This window comes from Heptranchias perlo, unplaced genomic scaffold, assembly GCF_035084215.1.
Source record: "Heptranchias perlo isolate sHepPer1 unplaced genomic scaffold, sHepPer1.hap1 HAP1_SCAFFOLD_836, whole genome shotgun sequence".
NCBI lineage: Eukaryota > Metazoa > Chordata > Chondrichthyes > Hexanchiformes > Hexanchidae > Heptranchias > Heptranchias perlo.
In genome coordinates this window covers 28177-49431 of record NW_027139873.1, presented here as the reverse complement: position 1 = coordinate 49431, position 21255 = coordinate 28177, and the positions used below count along the sequence as shown (strand labels likewise).

General features: G+C 48.5%; 1 protein-coding gene across 2 annotated transcripts in view; it reads right to left on the bottom strand.

Moving 5' to 3' along the window:
- Window positions 1–18426, bottom strand: part of LOC137319408 (E3 ubiquitin/ISG15 ligase TRIM25-like) — a 28054-nt gene extending 9628 nt beyond the window's left edge. Inside the window, exons 1-5 of one of the 2 annotated variants that reach the window (XM_067981622.1) lie at window positions 17776–18426; window positions 16148–16243; window positions 15228–15458; window positions 12005–12027; window positions 10841–11049 (exon numbers count right to left, since the gene is read on the bottom strand). In XM_067981622.1, the coding sequence (XP_067837723.1) occupies window positions 10841–11049; window positions 12005–12027; window positions 15228–15458; window positions 16148–16243; window positions 17776–18336 (1120 nt within the window). In that variant the 5' untranslated portion in view covers window positions 18337–18426. The remainder of the gene's footprint in view (window positions 1–10840; window positions 11050–12004; window positions 12028–15227; window positions 15459–16147; window positions 16244–17775) is intronic. The other variant, XM_067981624.1, reaches the window with a different exon arrangement.
- Between the last annotated feature and the right edge of the window lie 2829 nt (window positions 18427–21255).

The following is a 21255-nucleotide window of genomic DNA, read 5'->3' as shown; positions in this document are numbered from 1 at the left end:
TCTCCCTCCTGTTACTGTTCCATCCTGAATACAGGAGTGTGCCCTGGGCTCTCTCCCTCCTGTTACTGTTCCATCCTGAATACAGGAGTGTGTCCTGGGCTCTCTCCCTCCTGTTACTGTCCCATCCTGAATACAGGATTGTGCCCTGGGCCCTCTCCCTCCTGTTACTGTTCCATCCTGAATACAGGAGTGTGCCCTGGGCTCTCTCCCTCCTGTTACTGTCCCATCCTGAATGCAGGAGTGTGCCCTGGGCCCTCTCCCTCCTGTTACTGTTCCATCCTCAATACAGGAGTGTGCCCTGGGCTCTCTCCCTCCTGTTACTGTTCCATCCTGAATACAGGAGTGTGCCCTGGGCCCTCTCCCTCCTGTTACTGTTCCATCCTGAATACAGGAGTGTGCCCTGGGCTCTCCCTCCTGTTACTGTTCCATCCTGAATACAGGAGTGTGCCCTGGGCTCTCTCCCTCCTGTTACTGTTCCATCCTGAATACAGGAGTGTGCCCTGGGCTCTCTCCCTCCTGTTACTGTTCCATCCTGAATACAGGAGTGTGCCCTGGGCTCTCCCCCTCCTGTTACTGTTCCATCCTGAATACAGGAGTGTGCCCTGGGCTCTCTCCCTCCTGCTCACAGCTCTGATTAAAGTCTCCATTAGTTTCCACACAGTAGTGAGGATTCTGTTGTCAATTGAGATGAATCTGATGTCCCTTCTGTACATTAAACTGTTGCTCCCTGTTCACTCTGAATTCACCAACACTCCCTCTCGCCCTGGGTCTGAGACTTGGACCAATTCCGAGCTGCGAGGAGGGAACAGGTGCAGGAACTCGACCCGCGAATCCCTCGCACTGAACCCTGACTGAAGAAACGTCACCGAGAAATAAAGGGTTAACTAGGAACAGAAAGGGTTAAATAGAAACATAAAGGGTTAAATAGAAATTATGAACATTGTGATCCCCTGTGATATAAACACACCTTGGAATATTCCGCTCTCCCCCTGATCCCTGTCGACTGCTCGATGACGATCCCTGGGACTGGGGCTGCCCCTGTTGTGCTGATTCAGCCCCCTCCCCGGAGCACAGATGCTGACAGCCCTGTGAGGGACAGTGTCCCTTTAAGAGACACTCTGATTGACAGTGTGTAACCCCGCCCCTACCTGACCCATGGCGGGTGAAGCTTTGGCCCATTCCAGTGAGGAATGTTTAAAGCAGGTGTCACTGGCGACTGAGGATTAATCTCAGGCTCCTGATCCACACACACAGGGACCTGAGATTAAAGTTCGGGGATATTTCCAGCTGTCTGAACACAACTAACCCGACCTGCTAACTGGCCATAACTTTCCAAACATCCGTAGATACGGGGGGTGGTGCCAGAGGACTGGAGAATCACAAATGTTACACCCTTGTTCAAAAGAGGGTGTAAGGATAAACCCAGCAACTATAGGCCAGTCAGTTTAACCTCAGTGGTGGGGAAACTTTTAGAACCGATAATCCGGGACAGAATTAACAGTCACTTGGTCAAGTGTGGATTGAATAGGGAAAGCCAGCACGGATTTGTCAAAGGCAAATCGTGTTTAACTGACCTGATAGAGCTTTTTGATGAGGTAACAGAGAGGGTCGATGAGGGTAATGCAGTTGATGTGATGTACATGGACTTCCAAAAGGCGTTTGATAAAGTGCCACATGGTAGGTTTATCATCAAGATTGCGGCCCATGGAATAAAGGGGGCAGTGGAAACATGGATACAGAATTGGCTAAGTGACAGGAAACAGAGAGTAGTGGTGAACGGTTGTTTTTCGGACTGGAGGGAGGTGTGCAGTGGTGTTCCCCAGGGGTTGGTGCTGGGACCACTGCTTTTCTTGATAAATCTTCTTCTTTGGCAGTCCCTCAGGGTCGAGGATGACTTGCTTCCACTCCGGGAGGGTGGGTTCTGCGGTGGCTGAATAGTCCAATCCTGGAGCCGCAGACTCTGCCACAGGTGGGGCAGGTAGTGTTTGATAAGGTGGGTGGGTGAGACGCTCTGGATTCTGTGCGCTCTTTTTGCTGCTTACGCTTGGCCTCCGCGTGCTCCACTCGGTGACGCTCGAGGTAATTGGCGCCTTCATGGATGCTTCTTCTCAAGTTTGGGCGATTTAGGGCAAGCGATTCCCACGTGTCAGTGGGGATGTTGCATTTTTTTCGGGAGGCTTTGAGAGTGTCCGTCTCGCGTTTCCTCTGCCCTCCTAGTGATCGCCTGCCATTGCGGAGCTCGGAGTAGAGCACTTGTTTAGGGAATCTTGTGTCGGGCATGCGGACAATGTGGCCCCGCCCATCGCAGCTGGTTGAGCGTGACCAGTGCCTCGATACTGGGGATATTAGCCTGGGAGAGAACGCTCACGTTGGTGCGTCTATCCCGCCAGTGGATTTGCAGGATTTTGCGGAGACAACGTTGGTGATATCTCTCCAGTGATTTGAGGTGTCTGCTGTACATTGTCCATGTTTCTGATGTGTACAGGAGGGCGGGGACCACGGCTGCTCTGTAGACCATGAGCTTGGTGCTGGATTTGAGGTCTCGGTCTTCGAACACTCTGTTCCTCAGGTGTCACTGGCACATTGGAGTCGATGTTGAATTTCATCGTCGATGTCTGCTCGCACCGAGAGGAGGCTCCCGAGGTATGGGAAATGATCCACACTGTCCAGAGGCTCACCGTGGATCTTGATGGTCGGGGGACAGTGTTGTGTGGCAGGAGTGGGCTGGGAGAGAACCTTTGTTTTCGGGATGTTTAGCCCGAGTCCCATTCTCTCATCCACCTCGGTGAATGCATCGACGATGGTTTGTAGCTCGGCCTCTGAGTGTGCGCACACGCTGGCATCGTCTGCGTACTGCAGCTCGATGACAGAAGTTGGGGTGGTCTTGGTTCTGGCCTGGAGGTGTCGAAGGTTGAACAGTTTCCCGCTTGTCCTGTAGGTTAGCTCCACTCCGGCGGGGAGCTTCATGGTGATGGGGTGGAGTGTTGCAGCGAGGAAGATGGAGAAGAGCGTTGGTGCGATGACACAGCCCTGCTTGACCCCAGTTTGCACTCGTATTGGGTCTGTGGTGGATCCGTTGGTGAGGATCACGGCTCGCATGTCATCGTGGAGCAGGTGGAGAATGGTGACGAATTTCTGGGGGCAGCCAAATTTGAGGAGGATGCTCCACAATTCCTCACGGTTGACAGAGTCGAAGGCCTTTGCGAGATCGAAGAAGGCCATGTACAGAGGTTGATGCTGCTCCCTGCACTTTTCCTGGATTTGTCGCGCGCTAAAGATCATGTCCATTGTGCCTCTTGACGGGCGGAAGCCGCATTGAGACTCAGGGAGGAGCTCTTCGGCCACTGGAAGGAGGCGGTTGAGGAGGATTCTCGCGATGACCTTTCCCGTGGTGGACATTAGGGAAATCCCTCTGTAATTTCCGCAGTCGGACCTATCTCCTTTCTTGAAGATGGTCACAATTACAGTGTCTCTGAGATCTCCCAGCATGCTCTCTTCCTTCCAGACAAGGGTGATAAGGCCGTGTATTCGTGTCAAGAGTGCCTCTCCGCCGTGTTTTCGTACTTCAGCGGGGATTCCATCTGCACCGGGGGCCTTGTTGTTTTTCAGTTGTCGAATGGCTTTTTCGACCTCACGGCGGGCTGGGGTTGAGCTGTGATGGCGGCGGGCTGGGGTTGTGCTGAGATGGTGGCGGGCTGGGGTTGTGCTGAGATGGTGGCGGGCTGGGGTTGAGCTGAGATGGTGACGGGCTGGGGTTGTGCTGAGATGGTGGCGGGCTGGGGTTGTGCTGAGATGGTGGCGGGCTGGGGTTGTGCTGAGATGGTGGCGGGCTGGGGTTGTGCTGAGATGGTGGCGGGCTGGGGTTGTGCTGAGATGGTGGCGGGCTGGGGTTGTGCTGAGATGGTGGCGGGCTGGGGTTGTGCTGAGATGGTGGCGGGCTGGGGTTGTGCTGAGATGGTGGCGGGCTGGGGTTGTGCTGAGATGGTGGCAGGCTGGGGTTGTGCTGAGATGGTGGCGGGCTGGGGTTGTGCTGAGACGGTGGCGGGCTGGGGTTGTGCTGAGATGGTGGCGGGTCGCGTGTTGCGGGACGGTGTCGAGGGTACTTGCGTCGAGGACTGGGTCTTGGTTGAGGAGGTCCTCGAAGTGCTCTCTCCAGCGGGCGTTGACTGCCTCTCTGTCTTTGATGAGCGCCTCTCCATGTTTGGCTCTCAGTGGGGTAGGTCCCTGGGTACTCGGACCGTGGATGGCTTTAATTGCGCTGAAGAAGCCGCGCACGTCGTGGTTGTCAGCGAGTTGCTGAGTCTCCTGCGCTCTTTCCACCCACCATCTGTTCTTTAGGTCACGGGTTCTTTGTTGCACCTCGGCCTTCAGTTGCCTGGAGGCTTGTTTCCTCTCACTCGAGTTTTGGTGGAGCTGCCAATTCAGGAACGCCTTGCGTTTACGGTCTAAGAGATCCTGGATCTCCTGATCGTTCTCGTCGAACCAGTCTTGGTGTTTCCTGGTCGAGAGACCGAGCGTCTCCTCGCAGGTGCTGACTATGGTGGCTTTTAGGGCGGACCAGACGCTGTGGGCACTCTGGGACTCTGGATCATTGGTCGTCACCAGATTGGTTGTCAGGCGACGGCTGAGTCGGTCTTTCTTCTCAGGGTCTTTGAGTCCAGCGACATTCAGTCTCCTGCGGCAGAGGTTTTTCTGCCGCTGCCGGTTTGGGGCCAGGTTGATGGAGATGGTGGAGTGGATTAGTCGGTGGTCAGTCCAGCAGTCGTCGGCTCCAGGCATGGCGCGGGTGATGCGGACATCTTTGCGGTCCCTCGCTCGGACCATGATGTGGTCTATTAGGTGCCAGTGCTTGGAGATACTTTCCTTGATATATATTCATGACTTGGGTGTAGAGGGGACAATTTCAAAATTTGCAGATGACACAAAATTTGGAAGGGTAGTAAACAGTGAGGAGGATAGTGATAGACTTCAAGAGGTATAGACAGGCAGGTGGCCTGGGCGGACACGTGGCATGAAATTTAACGCAGAAAAATGCAAAGTGATACATTTTAGTAGGAAGAATGAGGAGAGGCAATATCAACTAATGGACACAACTCTAAAAGGGGTACAGGAACAGAGAGATCCTGGGCTTTATACATAGAGGCTGAGTGTACAAAAGCAAGGAAGTCATGATGAACCTTTATAATTCACTGGTTCAGCCACAACTGGAGTATTGTGTCCAGTTCTGGGAACCGCACTTTAGGAAAGGTGTAAAGGCCTGACAGAGGGTGCAGAAAAGATTTACGAGAATGATTCCAGGGATGAGGGACTTTCGTTCCGTGGATAGACTGGAGAAGCTGGGGTTGTTCTCCTTGGAACAGAGATGGTTGCGAGGAGATTTGATCGAGGTATTCAAAATCATGAAGGGTCCAGACAGAGTAGATAGAGAGAAACTGTTCCCATTGGCAGAAGGGTCAAGAATGAGAGGACATAGATTTAAGGTGATTGGCAAAGGAACCAAAGGTGATATGAGGAAAAACCTTTTTACACAGCGAGTGGTTAGGATCTGGAATGCACTGCCCGAGGGGGTGGTGGAGGCAGATTCAATCATGGTCTTCAAAAGGGAACTGGATAACTACTTGAAAGGAAAAAATCAGCAGTGATACAGGGAAAGGGTGGGGGAACGGGACTAGCAGGATTGCTTTTGCATAGAGCAGGCGTGGACTCGATGGGCCGAATGGCCTCCTTCTGTGCTGTAACCTTTCGATGATTCTATGCTGCAGTCCCCTATAGAATCATGGAATCTTACAGCACAGAAGGAGGCCATTCGGCCCATCGTGCCTGTGCCGGCTCTTTGAAAGAGCTATCCAATTAATCCCACTTCCCCGCTCTTTCCCCATAGCCCTGCAAATTTTTCCTTTTCAAGTATTTATCTGATTCCCTTTTGAAAGTTATTATTGAATCTGCTTCCACCGCCCTTTCAGGCAGCGCATTCCAGATCAGAACAACTCACTGTAAAAAAAATTCTACAAATCTCCCCTCTGGTTCTTTTGCTGTTTACCTTAAATCTGTGTCCTCTGGTTACCGACCCTCCTGCCATTGGAAACAGTTTCTCCCTCTCTACTCTATGAAAATCACTCAAAATTTTGAACTCCTCTGTTAAATCTGCCCTTAACCTTCTCTGTACTCAGGATCAATGAGCAGATAATGGATCGCAAGTTGGCAACAAAACAGAAAACAGAGAGTCGGGGTTAAGGGTAGTTACTCAGACTGGCAAAAGGTGGGAAGTGGTGTTCCCCAGGGATCGGTGCTGGGACCACTGTTGTTCACAATTTACATTCATGATTTGTATTCGGGAATCGGAAGTACAATTTCAAAATTTGCAGACGACACCAAACTGGGGGATGTGGTTAATACAAAGAAAGAATGTGTCAAAATACAAGAGGACATTAATAAACTTACAGAGTCGGCTGTAATTGGCAAATGAATTGCAATATCGATAAGTGTGAGGTGGTGCATTTTAGTAGGAAGAATAAAGAGGCCACAAACTGCTTGTTCAATAAGAGTCTAAATGGGGGAGAGGAGCAAAGGGATCTGGGGGTACAGACACACAAATCACTAAAAGCAGCGACACAGGTTAATCAGGCCATAAAAAGGCAAATCAAGCACTGGGTTCATTTCTAGATGGGTAGAATTGAAAAGCAAAGAAGTTATGTTAAACTTATATAGAATCTTGTTTAGACCACACTTGGAGTATTGTGAACAGTTCTGGTCTCCATATTATAAATAGAATATAGAGGCATTGGAGAGGGTGCAAAAAAAGATTCACAAGGATGATATCAGAACTGAGAGGATAAACTTATCAGGAAAGGCTGAACAGGCTGGGACTCTTTACTCTAGAAAAGAGAAGGCTGAGGGGTGACCTGATAGAGGTTTTTAAGATAATGAAGGGGTTTGATAGGGTAGACGTAGAGAAAATGTTTCCACTTGTGGGGGAGTCGAAAACGAGAGGTCATAAGTACAAAATAGTCGCTAATAAATCCAATAGGGAATTCAGGAGAAACCTCTTTACCCAGAGAGTGGTGAGAATGTGGAACTCACCACCACAAGGAGCAGTTCAGGCAAATAGCACAGATGTATTGAAGGGGAAGCTCGATAAACACATGATGGAGAAAGGAATAGAAGGGTATCCTGATTGGGTGAGATGAAGTAGGGAGAGGGGAGGCCCGTGTGGAGCATAAACTCCGGCATGGACCAGTTGGGCCGAATGGCCTGTTTCTGTGCTGTAGACTTGATGTGACTCGATGTAAAGAGAACAATCCCAGTTTCTCTAATCTCTCCACATAACTGAGGTCCCTCATCCCTGTACCATTCTAGTACATCTCCTCTGCACCCTCTCCAAGGCCTCGACATAAATAGAATTACATAGAATGTACAGCACAGAAACAGGCCATTCGGCCCAACTGGTCCATGCTGGTGTTATGCTCCACACGAGCCTCTTCCCTCCGACTTGATTTAACCCTTTCAGTGTATCCTTCTATTCCTTTCCCCCTCATGTCTTTATCCAGCTTCCCCTTATATGTATTTGTGTGTTCGCCTCAACTACTCCTTGTGGGAGCGAGTTCCACATTCTCACCACTCTCTCAGTAAAGAAGATTCTCCTGAGTTCCCTATTGGATTTATTAGTGACTATCTTATATTTATGACCCTAGTTTTGGTCTCCCCCACAAGTGGAAACATCTTCTCTACGTCTACCCTATCAAACCCTTTCATAATCTGAAAGACCTCTATCAGGTCACCCCTCAGCCTTATAGAATCATAGAATCATAGAAGATTACAACATGGAAACAGGCCCTTCGGCCCAACATGTCCATGTCCCCCAGTTTATACCACTAAGCTAGTCCCAATTGCCTGCACTTGGCCCATATCCCTCCATACCCATCTTACCCATGTAACTGTCCAAATGCTTTTTAAAAGACAAAATTGTACCCGCCTCTACTACTGCCTCTGGCAGCTCGTTCCAGACACTCACCATCCTTTGAGTGAAAAAATTGCCCCTCTGGACCCTTTTGTATCTCTCCCCTCTCACCTTAAATCTATGCCCCGTCGTTATAGACTCCCCTACCCTTGGGAAAAGATTTTGACTATCTACCTTATCTATGCCCCTCATTATTTTATAGACTTCTATAAGATCACCCCTTAACCTCCTACTCTCCAGGGAAAAAAGTCTCAGTCTATCCAACCTCTCCCTATAAGTCAAACCATCAAGTCCCGGTAGCATCTTAGTAAATCTTTTCTGCACTCTTTCTAGTTTAATAATATCCTTTCTATAATAGGGTGACCAGAACTGTACACAGTATTCCAAGTGTGGCCTTACTAATGTCTTGTACAACTTCAACAAGACATCCCAACTCCTGTATTCAATGTTCTGACCAATGAAACCAAGCATGCTGAATGCCTTCTTCACCACCCTATCCACCTGTGACTCCACTTTCAAGGAGCTATGAACCTGTACTCCCAGATCTCTTTGTTCTATAACTCTCCCCAACGCCCTACCATTAACGGAGTAGGTCCTGGCCCGATTCGATCTACCAAAATGCATCACCTCACATTTATCTAAATTAAACTCCATCTGCCATTCATCGGCCCACTGGCCCAATTTATCAAGATCCCGTTGCAATCCTAGATAACCTTCTTCACTGTCCACAATGCCACCAATCTTGGTGTCATCTGCAAACTTACTAACCATGCCTCCTAAATTCTCATCCAAATCATTAATATAAATAACAAATAACAGCAGACCCAGCACCGATCCCTGAGGCACACCGCTGGTCACAGGCCTCCAATTTGAAAAACAACCCTCTACAACCACCCTCTGTCTTCTGTCGTCAATCCAATTTTGTATCCAATTGACTACGTCACCTTGGATCCCGTGAGATCTAACCTTATGTAACAACCTACCATGCGGTACCTTGTCAAAGGCTTTGCTAAAGTCCATGTAGACCACGTCTACTGCACAGCCCTCATCTAGCTTCTTGGTTACCCCTTCAAAAAACTCAATCAAATTTGTGAGACATGATTTTCCTCTCACAAAACCATGCTGACTGTTCCTAATCAGTCCCTGCCTCTCCAAATGCCTGTAGATCCTGTCCCTCAGAATACCCTCTAACAACTTACCCACTACAGATGTCAGGCTCACCGGTCTGTAGTTCCCAGGCTTTTCCCTGCCGCCCTTCTTAAACAAAGGCACAACATTTGCTACCCTCCAATCTTCAGGCACCTCACCTGTAGCGGTGGATGATTCAAATATCTCTGCTAGGGGACCCGCAATTTCCTCCCTAACCTCCCATAACGTCCTGGGATACATTTCGTCAGGTCCCGGAGATTTATCTACCTTGATGCGCGTTAAGACTTCCAGCACCTCCCTCTCTGTAATATGTACACTCCTCAAGACATCACTATTTATTTCCCCAAGTTCCCTAACATCCATGCCTTTCTCAACCGTAAATACCGATGCGAAATATTCATTTAGGATCTCACCCATCTCTTGTGGTTCCGCACATAGATGACCTTGTTGATCCTTAAGAGGCCCTACTCTCTCCCGAGTTACTCTTTTGCCCTTTATGTATTTGTAGAAGCTCTTTGGATTCACCTTTGCCTTATCTGCCAAAGCAATCTCATGCCCCCTTTTTGCCCTCCTGATTGAGAGAAAAGAGCCCCAGCCGGTTCAACCTTTCCTGATATTTATAACCTCTCAGTTCTGTCATCATCCTTGTGAATCTTTTTTGCACATTATCCGGTGCCTCTACATCCTTTTTATAATATGGAGACCAGAACTGTGCACCGTACTCCAAGTGTGGTCTATCCAAGGTATGTGGAGACCAGAACAGTGCACAGTATAGAATCATAGAAAAGTTATGGCACAGAAGGAGGCCATTCGGCCCATCGTGTCCGCGCCGACCGAAAATGAGCCACCCAGCCTAATCCCACTTTCCAGCACTTGGCCCGTAGACTTGTAGTTACGACACTTCAGGTGCACATCCTGGTACTTTTTAAATGAGTTGAGGGTTTCTGCCTCTACCACCCTCTCAGGCAGTGAGTTCCAGACCCCCACCGCCCATTGGGTGAAATGTTTTTCCTCAGCTCCTGTCTAATCCTTCTACCAGTTTAATCTATGTCCCCTGGTTATTGACCTCTCTGCTAATGGAAACAGGTCCTTCCTATCCACTCTATCAAGCCTTCTCATAATTTTGTACACCTCAGCCTCCTCTGTTCCAAAGAGAACAACCCCAGCCTGTCCAATCTTTCCTCATAGCTAAAATTCTCCAGTCCTGGCAACATCCTCGTAAATCTCCTCTGTACCCTCTCCAGTGCAATTACATCCTCCCTGTGGTGTGGTGACCAGAATTGTGCACAGTACTCCAAGTGAGGTCTAACCAAGGTATATGGAGGCCAGAACTGTGCACAGTGCTCCAAGTGAGGTCTAACCAAGGTATATGGAGGCCAGAACTGTGCACAGTGCTCCAAGTGTGGTCTAACCAAGGTATATGGAGACCAGAACTGTGCACAGTGCTCCAAGTGTGGTCTAACCAAGGTATATGGAGACCAGAACTGTGTACAGTGCTCCAAATGAGGTCTAACCAAGGTTTGATACAAGTTTAACATAACTTCCCCACTTCTCCATTCAGATGTCCTCAGTACACACCGCCTTCCTCCTCTTTCAGTCCAATCAGTATATTGATCGTAATCCCCTTGGAAATCTTATTTTAATGATTCAATAACAGTTTCTTCATGTCTCAGACAAGCCCAGCCAACGGCAATCATCTCTAACCTGAGGGCTTTAATCTAAGTGCCTCCTCACCTCTTGAAATTCTTAACCTTGACATCTCTCCTAAAGTGTGGTGCCCAGAATTGGAGAAAAGCTGCACGTTCTTACTTATCATTCCCAATATGTCTGAGTGGTACTTTTCCGATCCATTCAGCCTCTTCTGGATAAGTTGAGATATTTTGGACAGGTTCAGGGTGAGCGCTGGAACATCTGGGTCTGTGTCTCTCTGAGTCTCAGTCACTCTGTAATGAAAGAGGAGAGAATGTTTTTATCAGTGGGGACATTTCAGATCAGAAACCCAAAGGGGAACGAGTGATCAGTGCAACAACCTGCACCCCTTCTAATGCTCGTACTAACACCCCGCAGCAACCCATCCTGAGAATGGCAGAATCCCGGGATTTGCAGTCTCCCTGCATTCACACTGATCTCCACACGAGCAGTGGGATCCTGGTTTGCTGCCACTTCAGCTCAGTTTGTGATTTTCAAAGCCGTCTGTGTTCAGTCCAGTTTCTCTGTACTGGAGCCCTTATCTTTCCATGATTAATAATTATTATTATCCCGAGGGTCTCCAGTCTGTGCTCCCCACTCTCTGCAGGAACACACTCACTACGATCATGTGAAGTGAGGAGAGGAGAAGGAACAGCCTCCCAGGGACCTGGGATCGGTGGGATTCCCTCACAGAGTGTCCAGTCACACTGACATTACTGGGACATTTCAGCACACACTCATTTCTCTGTTAGTGGATAGAATGAGCCAATCACAAGACATTTTACTGTCACTCTGACACTGGGACCTGCCCCTCTCCTCATTTCTCCATGGGCTGGTTGATAGAACAAGCCAATCACACATCACTTACTGACCCAATGGAATAAAGCTGTCACTGACACACATGGAGCCTTTAGGAAGCCTCGGTTAGATACAGGTCACTGCAGGTTTCTCTCACTCTCAATTCCTGTCTAACAGGTTCCTGAGAAGCTCTGCACACTGATGGAACAGCCCATCTCACTCCCATTTCCCACAGGCTGCCTGAACCAAGAACCCCTCAAACCACAGTTAAACATCACTCAATATTCGCCCCATTTGAAAGCCCCTGATCTGGGGAGGTTTCCAAGCGGTGATTCTACTTTCACTCTTCTCCCAGATACAGGTGAAGGTTCCCTATCAGCAGCAGGTACTGTATGACTGAGAGGAACTTACCTGGAAAGGAGCTGCTTCGTGTTCTGTGAATAAAAAGAGGAGATCAAATCAGCCCTGTAAATTTTTCCCTTCAAGTATTTATCCAATTCCCCTTTTGAAAGTTATTATTGAATCTGCTTCCACCGCCCTTTCAGGCAGCGCATTCCAGATCAGAACAATTCGCTTCCGAAAAATTTTCTCCACATCTCCCCTCTGGTTCTTTTCCCAATTACCTTAAATCTGTGTCCTCTGGTTACCGACCCTCCTGCCACTGGAAACAGTTTCTCCTTATTTACTCTATCAAAACCCTTCATGATTTGAACACCTCTATTAAATCTTCCCTTAACCTTCTCTGCTCTGAGGAGAATAATCCCAGCTTCTCCAGTCTCTCCCCATAACTGAAGTCCCTCATCCCTGGTACCATTCGGGTGAATCTCCTCTGCACCCTCTCTGAGGCCTTAACATCCTCCCTAAAGTGCAGTGCCGAGAATTGGACACAATACTCCAGTTGTGACCTCATCAGTGTTTTATAAAGGTTTAGAATAACTTCCTTGCTTTTGTTCTCTGCCTCTGTTTATAAATTGTAAACAATTTTACAACACCAAGTTATAGTCCAGCAATTTTATTTTAAATTCACAAGCTTTCGGAGACTTCCTCCTTCCTCAGGTAAATGAGGAAGGAGGAAGTCTCCATTTACCTGAGTAAGGAGGAAGTCTCCGAAAGCTTGTGAATTTAAAATAAAATTGCTGGACTATAACTTGGTGTTGTAAAATTGTTTACAATTGTCAACCCCAGTCCATCACCGGCATCTCCACATCTGTTTATAAAGCCCAGGACCCCGTGTGCTTTTTTAACAGCCTCCTCACCTTGTCCTGCCACCTTCAAAGATTTGTGTACGTACACCCCCAGGTCTCTCTGTTCCTGCACCTCCTTTAAAATTGTACCATTTAGTTTATTTTGCCTCTCCTCAATCTTCCTACCAAAATGCATCACCTCACACTTCTCTGTGTTAAATTTAATCTGCCATGTTTCTGCCCATTTCACCAGTCTGTCTCTGTCCTCCTGAAGTCTGTTACTATCCTTCACATCGTTTACTACATTTCCGAGTTTCGTGTCATCTGCAGACTTTGAAATTATGCCCTGTATACCCAAGTCGAGGTCATTAATATATATCAAAAAGAGCAGCGGTCCTAATACTGACCCCTGGGGGACACCACTGTAAACTTCCCTCCAGTCTGAAAAACAACCGTTCACCACTACTCTCTGCTTTCTGTCTCTGAGCATATCTCGTGTCCACGCTGCCACTGTCCCTTTAATCCCATGGGCTTCAATTTTGCTAACAAGTTTTCATCGAAGAATTCAATCAAGTTAGTCCGACACGATTTGCCTTTAATAAATCTGTGTTGTCTGTCGTTCATTATCCCATTTTCTTCCAAGTGACAATTAATTTTGTCTTGGATTATTGTCTCCAGAAATTTCCCCACCATCGACGTTAGGCTGACTGGCCTGTAGTTGCCGGGTTTATCCCTCTCCCCTTTTTTGAACAGAGGTGTAACATTTGCAATCCTCCAGTCCTCTGCCAGAGCCTCCACTATTTCCACCCTTACTTCCCTCAGCAACCTCGGATGCATCCCACCCGGACCAGGTGACTTTTCCACTTTGAGCGCTGCCAACCCTTTTAGTACTTCCTCTTTATCTATTTTAATTCTCTCCAGTTTCTCTCCCCCTCCTCCTTTACTGTAAGATTGGCAGCATCCTCTTTAGTGAAGACCGATGCAAAGTATTCATTTAGTACCTCAGTCATTCCCTCTGCCTCCACAAGAAGGTTTCCTTTTTGTTCTTAGTCGGCCCCACCTTTCCTTGAACTACCCTTTTACACTTTGTAAGTTTCTAAAAGACTTCATGTTACCCGCTAATCTTTTCTCATACATTATCTTCACCCCTCTTATTTCCTTTTTCGGTTCTCCTCTGCACTCTCTGTATTCTGTTTGATTCTCTACTGTATTTTGAACCTGACATTTACCATAAGCCTCCTTTTTCTGTTTCATTTTAATCTGTTTCTTTAATCATCCAGGGAGCTCGAGCTTTGGATGCCCTTCCTTTCCCCCTCGTGGGAATGTGTCCAGTCTGTACCCGAACTATCTCCTCTTTGAAGGCCTCCCATTGCTCATTTACTGTTTTACCTGCCAATCTTTGTTTCCAATCCACCTGGGCCAGATCCCTTTTCAACTCACAGATATTATCCCTCCTCCAGTTGAGTATTTTTACATTTGGTTGTTTCTTGTCCTTTTCCATTACTTTTCTAAACCTGATGATATTGTGATCACTGTTTCCCAAATGCTCCCCCACTGAAACGTGCTCCACTTGCCCCACTTCATTCCCCAGAACTGGATCCAGCACTGCTTCCTTCTTCGTTGGGCTGGAAACATATTGAAGAAAGTTCTCCTGAACACATTTGAGGAATTCCTCCCCCTCTTTGCCCTTTACTCTGTTTTTTCCCCAGTCTATATTCGGATAATTGAACTCCCCCATTATCACTATTCGATTGTTTATACAACAAACCAATCAACACCCAATGAAACCAAACCGTGAATTTGGGATTGAGAGTAAAGAGTTCAGTGTATAACAGTAGGTGGGGCCAGTCACAGGAATGGGGAATAATCCAACATTTCACTGCACTCCATCCTGGGGCAGCACCAACACTCCTGGGACAGGGCTGAGGGGGCAGCACCAACACTCCCGGGGCAGGGCTGAGGGGGCAGCACCAACACTCCTGGGACAGGGCTGAGGGGGCAGCACCAACACTCCCGGGGCAGGGCTGAGGGGGCAGCACCAACACTCCCGGGGCAGGGCTGAGGGGGCAGCACCAACACTCCCGGGGCAGGGCTGAGGGGGCAGCACCAACACTCCTGGGGCAGGGCTGAGGGGGCAGCACCAACACTCCTGGGGCAGGGCTGAGGGGGCAGCACCAACACTCCTGGGACAGGGCTGAGGGGGCAGCACCAACACTCCTGGGACAGGGCTGAGGGGGCAGCACCAACACTCCTGGGGCAGGGCTGAGGGGGCAGCACCAACACTCCTGGGGCAGGGCTGAGGGGGCAGCACCAACACTCCCGGGGCAGGGCTGAGGGGGCAGCACCATTGCTGGGCCCCACCAACAATCTTCAAACAATTCAGTCCTCTCACCAGCCTCACAGAAACGCCCCATTCCCCAGACATGGCCCTGTTTATATTGAAGATGTACCTGAATAAAGGAGAGAGGGTCCCTCTGTTCCAGACTCTGGTATTCTCCATCTATTAATGTCATCTGTTCCATCCTCTTGTTTAATGCTTCAGAACAGCTTCTAATCTGTGAGAGAGCTCGGAGCCCCTCCTCATCGATCAGTTTCAGTGCGTATTCTTCATCTTCTTCCAGCTGTCTCCTCCAGTCAGAGTAGCTCTTCGATAGCTTTCCTTTCAGCTCATTGATTCGTGTCTGAAACCCAAACCAACTCTCATTACAAACGGCCCTTCCACACAGCTCTTACCCTGAGCACACGGCACTTTCCAGGGACGGGACAGTTTGTTTCGATCACTACTCGATCACCCGTTAAAGATAGACAAGCAGTGGGGGGTGTCTACTGGGAGAGAAAACAGAGTTTAACAAGTGTTGCCTTGAGCCTTGAGTTTAAAAGAAAGAGCACTGTATTTGGACTGTGTATGGCACTGCCACCTGGTCCATCCACACCTGGAGTGATGGGTCCAGTTTTGGTGCCCACACCTGGTGAAGGAGATCAAGACTCTGGAGAGGACGGTGGCCAGAATGACACGTAGTCTGATGGATTTAATTCTGAGGATCGGCTCCAAGAGGGAGGGCGATTTAGAGAAAGGCCGAGAGGGACAGGATTGATGTTTTTAAAACGATCGAGGAATTATTGGACTCACTGGTTGGGTGAGGTATTGAGATGGATCAGGATGGTAGGACCAGAGGGTCTGTGTATAAAATCCATAGGCACAGAGTTAGGTTAGACACCAGAGTCCTTGATCTCTGGAACAGACTCCCTGAACATGTGGGGGGTTTGGAGTCACTCCCACCCTTTAAAAGGGAGCTGGGGAGGAATTTCCCAGAGTTTGTCCTGAATTGGCTGCAGATTCCAGAGTAAATCCAGTCCCACTTTTCCCTACCTTTATTTCAGCTTCTGATCTCTCCAAGTCTCGCTGTTTGCTGGAACAATTCTGCTGGACTCCCCGAAGCCTCTCGATTTCTCTCTCCAATTCTTCCTGTAAAGGCAATTGGAAAGTTTTCAAAAGGGATTCAAACTGGGATTTAAAGGGGAAATGATTCCGTTCCAGGAGTGACCCCACTGGGTGTGGATAGAAAGTGGTTTGGGGGATTCTCAGTGTCTGGGCCCTGAGCAGAAATATTCCCTTCTGTGGCTCTCAGTAAAGAGGCGCTCCCTGCCCTGTATAAACTGAGTGACCACACACACCGGCTTCTTTTCACACTGACACACCGTGTGCTGCATTTTCACACGGACTCAGCTCCTCCATTTCCAGGAATCAGCCGAGGGGAAAGGGAGACAGACTCAGTCACACCAGCATTTCTCAAACACCAATTCCCTCTTGTTGTGAGAAACAGTTTCCCCCCCCAGCCCCTGAGTCACCCCCCGTGGGTGTCCCTCACTCCCCCCACCGGTGATGGTCCTCTCCCTGCTGGTCAGATGGCAGAATACCCCAGCGTTACACAGGGCTCCAACATGCTCTGCTCTACAGCCCTATGCCATGGAGTGCCAGTTCTCACAGGTGCCCATGAGAATCCATACGCAGTGCCCCTTTAATGAAAATGCTTACATAGTCAGTAATACTAGAAGCTAGGATTGCTTATGTGGCAAAGTAGAAACAGGAGTTACTTCGAAGCCAGCATACTGTGGGTCAGGACAAGGGGCCCCATCAAGGCTGATAGTTATATGCTGAGTTTGTTAGATATAGAGGTCTGTTGATGCTCATCATGGAAGAGACCTGACAGGACTCGGGAGTCTCTGGTGTGAGTGTTTTGGTACAGCCGGTTAATCAATAAAAGCAATAAGCTGATCAAGGCTGGAAACATTCCAAGCTAGTAGATAAGAGTGGAGAAGGACCACGAAGGCATTCCAAACTGGGAGATAAGAATACATTCATCTGTGTCTGTCAATGTTGCATGTTCAGGCCCCTGTACTACCTGTAATTGGCCGGTAATTATGTAACCTTACATGGCCTACCGATGCCCCGCTGATGATTGGTGTGGACCCTGGCTGTACAGGTGCCCACCTCCTCTGATAAATGTATAAAAGTGTGAACTCCTGTATGTAACTTGTCTTGTTCTGTTAGGATCGACACGGCTCTGTCCGGAGTCAAAATCGATGCTAGAGACCAAGCCCCGCGGTAAATAAAATTGTGTTGAATTTAAAGACGTATTCGATTTCAGTTTTTGCTGAACCAGACTGAGGGGAAAGAATCGAGTTCATCACCCACACAGTGAATTACTGAGCTCCACAATGCCCTCACCAGGAGGGGATGATTGTGGGTGAGGGGCAGTCACCCTGGGTCACTCTCACACCCCTCCCAGTGCCCACCCTGTTCTCTCAGACAGACTGTAAGAGAAAGGGGAGGGAGCATCTGACTGACAAAAAATTAACAGCACGAAACCCAGACCCAGGGCAGAAAGAAAACACTGGGCTAAATCAGCACTGTCTGCAATCAGTTCGAATTAATGTTCGTTATTAAAAGGAAAACTCTCCCTCACTGTATTTAATATCAGGAATTATGTCACTCACCTTAATTGCAGCTTGTGCCTGATCGAGGCTCAGCAGTGTGTGGGATTTATGTTTCCCTATTATTGTACAGGAAGCACACACACACTCTGCATCATCTTTACAGTAGTATTCAAGGACCTTCTTATGGTCAAGGCACTGTCTCTCTGTAAGATCAGCCGTAGGCTCGATTAGGGTGTGATCTTTCAAGGCCTCTTTCCGTAAATGTGGTTTTAAATGAAGGGAGCAAAAGGAAGCTTCACATTTCAGACACGTCTTCACAGCTGGGGTTGGATTTTCTTCACAGCAATCACACATGACACGGCCTGAATTAGCAGGAGGCTGTGAGCGATTGTATTTCTCCACGATATTACACAGCGTGAAGTTTCTCTCCAGACTGGGCCTGGGGTTGAATTTCCGGCGACACTGAGGGCACTCAAACCCTTCTGGGCCTGCTGTCTGGGCCCAAACTCCCTCAATACATTTCAAACAGAAACTGTGCAGACAGGGTAATATCACCGGGTCCTGGTACACCTGGAGACACACAGCACAGGTTAATTCATCCTCGAAAGCTCCGGGCTCCATTCCTGCAGCACCTGAAAGAGTTTTCACACAGCACAGAGAGAGAGAGAGAGAGCAACCAGAGCAGGAAGTGAAATTCTCATAAACACTCGCTTTGAGGAGTGACAAAGTTCATTTCACTTTCATGACTCACTTTGGCTGAAAATTAACCCTTTCAGGCCTGCAGTAGCAGCTCAGAAACAAAAATCAGAAAAACAAGATTGCAATTTTACAATCTGGAGTCAGAATACAGCAAGCTGGACTCAGTAAACACAAACCGAAAAGTAATCAGCTCAGACCAGACCCTAAACGGTTTAACAAATGATTTAAAACTGATATAAAGAGGAACAATAACCTTCACAAATCCCCCAGAGAGGAAAGGGAAGGAGCTCTCTGGGAGGAATAGAAAATATACAGAAAAAGTTAAAATGTTCATCGGTGGGAAAGTAAGCTGTGAGGAGGACACAGGAATTCTGCAAAGGGATATTGACAGGTTAAGAGAGTGGGCGAGAAGGTGGCAGATGGAGTATAATGTGGGGAAATGTGAGGTTATTCACTTTTGTGGGAAGAATAGAAAATCAGAATATTGTTTAAATGGTGAGAAACTATTAAATGTTGGTGTTCAGAGAGATCTGGGTGTCCTCGGACAAGAAACACAAAAGTTAGCACACAGGTACAGCAGGCAATTAGGAAGGCAAATGGAATGTTGGCCTTTATTGCAAGAGGTTGGAGTACAAGAGTAAGGAAGTCTTACTGCAATTATACAGGGCTTTGGTGAGACTTCACCTGGAGTACTGCGCACAGTTTTGGTCTCCTTATCTCAGGAAGGATATACTTGCCTTAGAGGCAGTGCAACGAAGATTCACTAGATTGATTCCTGGGATGAGAAGGTTGTCCTTTGAGGAGAGATTGAGTAGAATGGGCCTATACACTCTGGAGTTTAGAAGAATGAGAGGTGATCTCATTGAAACATATAAGATTCTGAGGGGGCTTGAGAGGGTAGATGCTCAGAGGCTGTTTCCCCTGGCTGGAGAGTCTAGAACTCGGTGGTATAGTCTCAGGATAAGGGGTCGGCCATTTAAGACTGAGATGAGGAGGAATTTCTTCACTCAGAGGGTTGTGAATCTTTGGAATTCCCTACCCCAGAGGACTGTGGATGCTGAGTCATTAAGTATATTCAGGGCTGAGATGGACAGATTTTTGGGTTCTTGGGAAATCAACAGATCTGGGGATCGGGCAGGAAAGTGGAGTTGAGGTTGAAGATTAGCCGTGATTTTATTGAATGGCGGAGCAGGCTCGAGGGGCCCTGTGGCCTACTCCTGCTCCTATTTCTTATATTCTTATCAGTGGGGCAAAGACCGATGAAGAAAAGCAAAGCAGCAGAGGCTACAAGTCTGAGTAAACTCGACACGAAACATGTCCGACCAACATTGCTGCAGGAGTTCCTTAGGGCAGTGTCCGAGGCCCAACCATCTTCAGCTGCTTCATCAATGACCTTCCCTCCATCATAAGGTCAGAAATGGGGATGTTCGCTGATGACTGCACAGTGTTCAGTTCCATTCGCAACCCCTCAGATAATGAAGCAGTCCGAGCCTGCATGCAGCAAGACCTGGACAACATCCAGGCTTGGGCTCATAAGTGGCAAGTAACATTCGTGCCAGATAAGTGCCAGGCAATGACCATCTCCAACAAGAGAGAGTCTAACCACCTCCCCTTGACATTCAACGGCATTACCATCGCCGAATCCCCCACCATCAACATCCTGGGGGTCACCATTGACCAGAAACTTAACTGGACCAGCCATATAAATACTGTGGCTACGAGAGCAGGTCAGAGGCTGGGTATTCTGCGGCGAGTGACTCACCTCCTGACTCCCCAAAGCCTTTCCACCATCTACAAGGCACAAGTCAGGAGTGTGATGGAATACTCTCCACTTGCATGGATGAGTGCAGCTCCAACAACACTCAAGAAGCTCGACACCATCCAAGATAAAGCAGCCCGCTTGATTGGCACCCCATCCACCACCCTAAACATTCACTCCCTTCACCACCGGTGCACTGTGGCTGCAGTGTGCACCATCCACAGGATGCACTGCAGCAACTCGCCAAGGCTTCTTCGACAGCACCTCCCAAACCCACGACCTCTACCACCTAGAAGGACAAGAACAGCAGGCACATGGGAACAACACCACCTGCACGTTCCCCTCCAAGTCACACACCATCCCGACTTGGAAATATATCGCCGTTCCTTCATTGTCGCTGGGTCAAAATCCTGGAACTCCCTTCCTAACAGCACTGTGGGAGAACCGTCACCACACGGACTGCAGCGGTTCAAGAAGGCGGCTCACCACCACCTTCTCGAGGTCAATTAGGGATGGGCAATAAATGCCGGCCTCGCCAGCGACGCCCACATCCCGTGAACGAATAAAAAAAAACACAGAGCTGCAAACCAACAAAGACAAAAGAATGTTGGACAACAAATCCAAAACAGGAGAATACAGTCAGAGGAAGTCATGGTCAAACTGTACATGGCTCTGGTCAGACCTGTGTCCAGTTCTGGTCATAGAGTCATAGAGTCATAGAGTTATACAGCACGGATAGAGGCCCTTCGGCCCATCGTGTCCGCGCCGGCCATCAGCCCTGTCTACTCTAATCCCATATTCCAGCATTTGGTCCGTAGCCTTGTATGCTATGGCATTTCAAGTGCTCATCCAAATGCTTCTTGAATGTTGTGAGGGTTCCTGCCTCCACAACCCTTTCAGGCAGTGAGTTCCAGACTCCAACCACCCTCTGGGTGAAAAAGTTCTTTCTCAAATCCCCTCTAAACCTCCCGCCTTTTACCTTGAATCTATGTCCCCTTGTTATAGTACCCTCAACGAAGGGAAAAAGCTCCTTAGTATCCATCCTATCTGTGCCCCTCATAATTTTGTACACCTCAATCATG